Here is a 2,247-nt window from a genome sequence, read left to right as displayed (position 1 = left end):
GGCCCGTACGGCCCGACGCCGCTCGGGACGCCGCGCAACCTCAACGGGCCCATCACCCGCACCGCCAGCGAGCGCGTCTCGCGCCAGGAGACCCTCGCGCAGCTGCAGCGCATGGCATGGGCGCGACACACCACCAAGTGAGGCGCCGGAGGCCTCGCTGCCAACCCTCCAAGTGACAGTCTGCTCGGCCCGTTCGAAGAGCAAGCGACTCTTCCGCTGTCTCCATCCGGGAATCAAAACTAAACTAGACAGTGCTGTGAAAGGAAAAAAATATATGATACGCAGAATAAGTAAAAACAGCATAAGTGTGCATTCTCAAAACAAAGATGTTTAGTGATGAAACAAGTGCAGGTGTTACTGACTTCCCCCCCCCCTCCCCTTCGAGGATGATGTGGTGTTGCGTTCCGTCACTCGAGTCACGAAGGAGGCCCGCGCGTCCCCGCGGCTCTCACTCTTCGTCTCTCGCCCTCCGCCCCAGCCCACACCCTCATATCCTGTGATAGTCGAACGTCCCACCAGTGTTTGTGGCGTACTGCGGACCGCGCGAGGTCGACCAGACTCGGCCGGGGCTCCGTGCGGAACAGTTCAACGACAGGCGGCTTACCTCTCGAACCCTCCTTTTTCCAGTAACAGTTGTAAGAAATGTATCATAAGTGTGTTTGATAACGAAAGGGAGACAGTCACTTCTTATCTATAGCCAGCCACTCATTTAGTCTCATTAAAAGATAAGTATGATTTTAAGGTATTTAATCTAGCTTTAGTGAAGGTGATTGAATCTCCAGTTACTCGAGAGCGAGACTCGCATGTGGACGGAGGGACGCGTGCGGCTCCGACTACAGAATCTCATTGAAGTAGCCATTGTTTGTAGGTGTGGAGTCGTGGTGTCCGAGAGTGGCCTCAGGATTGTTCAGAGTTGATGTCATACTCATGCCATATCATCAGTTTTGCCAGATGGGAAACATGCACAAAGGTCTCACTCTTATTAGTCATGCGTCTGGCAACACTGCATATATCATCAAGAAGAGCCATGCTCCCAACACCATATTCCTTTGTACATAGAACCAGTTTAGGTTAAGACCCCTGTTCTGTATATTTTTATGTACACTTCAATACAAGGCGGGAAGACAAATCATTTCAATAAACGCTGTATGTAATGCTAAGGATCTGGACTCTCAAGAGACTCAAACTGGATGTGTTTACCCTCGTCTGTTTTGTATTGTTATTGTCTTGGTACTTTGCTAGCTGTGTACGTTAACTCTGTGTCCGATACTTCCCTCTCCAGTTTCCTCACCCTTTGTTTAGTTACGGTGGAGTCATCACGTAGACGTTGTTGATGACTGTATTTTGTTACAGTGCCAATATAGTGCCAAAAATGCTTTATTAAGATATACTTATATGACTATAAATGCATTCAGTAAATGACAGTATTGTGAAGTTCACAGCCCAGTCTGTCGATGATGGCGCTGGTGGGTAGACTACATACACCAGAGACTCGGTCGGAACATCGTGCTGCCGTATGCAGGTAGTCCCGAACTGTCCATATAAATGTATCTTGGTGGAGAAGATGAAACAAGAATGCGTGTGTGTGTGTGTGTGTGTGTGTGTGTGTGTGTGTGTGTGTGTGTGTGTGTGTGTGTGTGTGTGTGTGTGTGTGTGTTTATATACAGATATATATATATTAATATATATATATATATATTATATATATATATATATATATATATATATATATATATATATACATATATATATATAATATAAGTATATACACATCCATGCATACAAATCCGTGCGTTTTCTAGATAGCCTGACACAATGCAACATAGAATCCCGTGTATGTACTCTACTCACCCCACGACACGCGAGGTCGATCTGTGCTAGTCTGGTGGAGGGCAGCTGGTGGATGCGGCTCCTCCCATTCGTCACATATACTAAGGATCAACATGACATGAGCCTAGAGGGATCATCATCATCATGACTCTGCAGTAGAGAAACCAATACATACCCGCCCTGAGTTTCCTTCACTCTCCTACTGGTTTAGGAGAGCCCCCAGAAGAAGCTTGTTCATGGGACGTCGTTGTTGCAGCGAGAGAGAGAGAGAGAGAGGGAGAGAGAGAGAGAGAGAGAGAGAGAGAGAGAGAGAGAGAGAGAGAGAGAGAGAGAGAGAGAGAGAGAGAGAGAGAGAGAGAGAGAGAGAGAGAGAGAGAGAGAGAGAGAGAACGAGATACAGCAGGCACTAAGATTATA

The 2,247-nt window shown here is 47.0% G+C and overlaps 1 protein-coding gene across 1 annotated transcript in view; it reads left to right on the top strand.

Moving 5' to 3' along the window:
• LOC122252135 (uncharacterized) overlaps nt 1-1,651 on the top strand; it is a 45,876-nt gene extending 44,225 nt beyond the window's left edge. The window contains exon 5 of the mRNA XM_086538856.1: nt 1-1,651. This exon is cut by the window's left edge and continues 567 nt beyond it. Coding sequence (XP_086394982.1) covers nt 1-141 — 141 coding nt within the window. The 3' untranslated portion in view covers nt 142-1,651.
• Nucleotides 1,652-2,247: the final 596 nt, after the last annotated feature.

The sequence above is a fragment of the Penaeus japonicus genome, unplaced genomic scaffold (assembly GCF_977035675.1).
Source record: "Penaeus japonicus unplaced genomic scaffold, GWHDUDI00000001_assembly GWHDUDI00000008, whole genome shotgun sequence".
NCBI lineage: Eukaryota > Metazoa > Arthropoda > Malacostraca > Decapoda > Penaeidae > Penaeus > Penaeus japonicus.
This window is presented reverse-complemented; position numbering and strand designations above follow the sequence as displayed.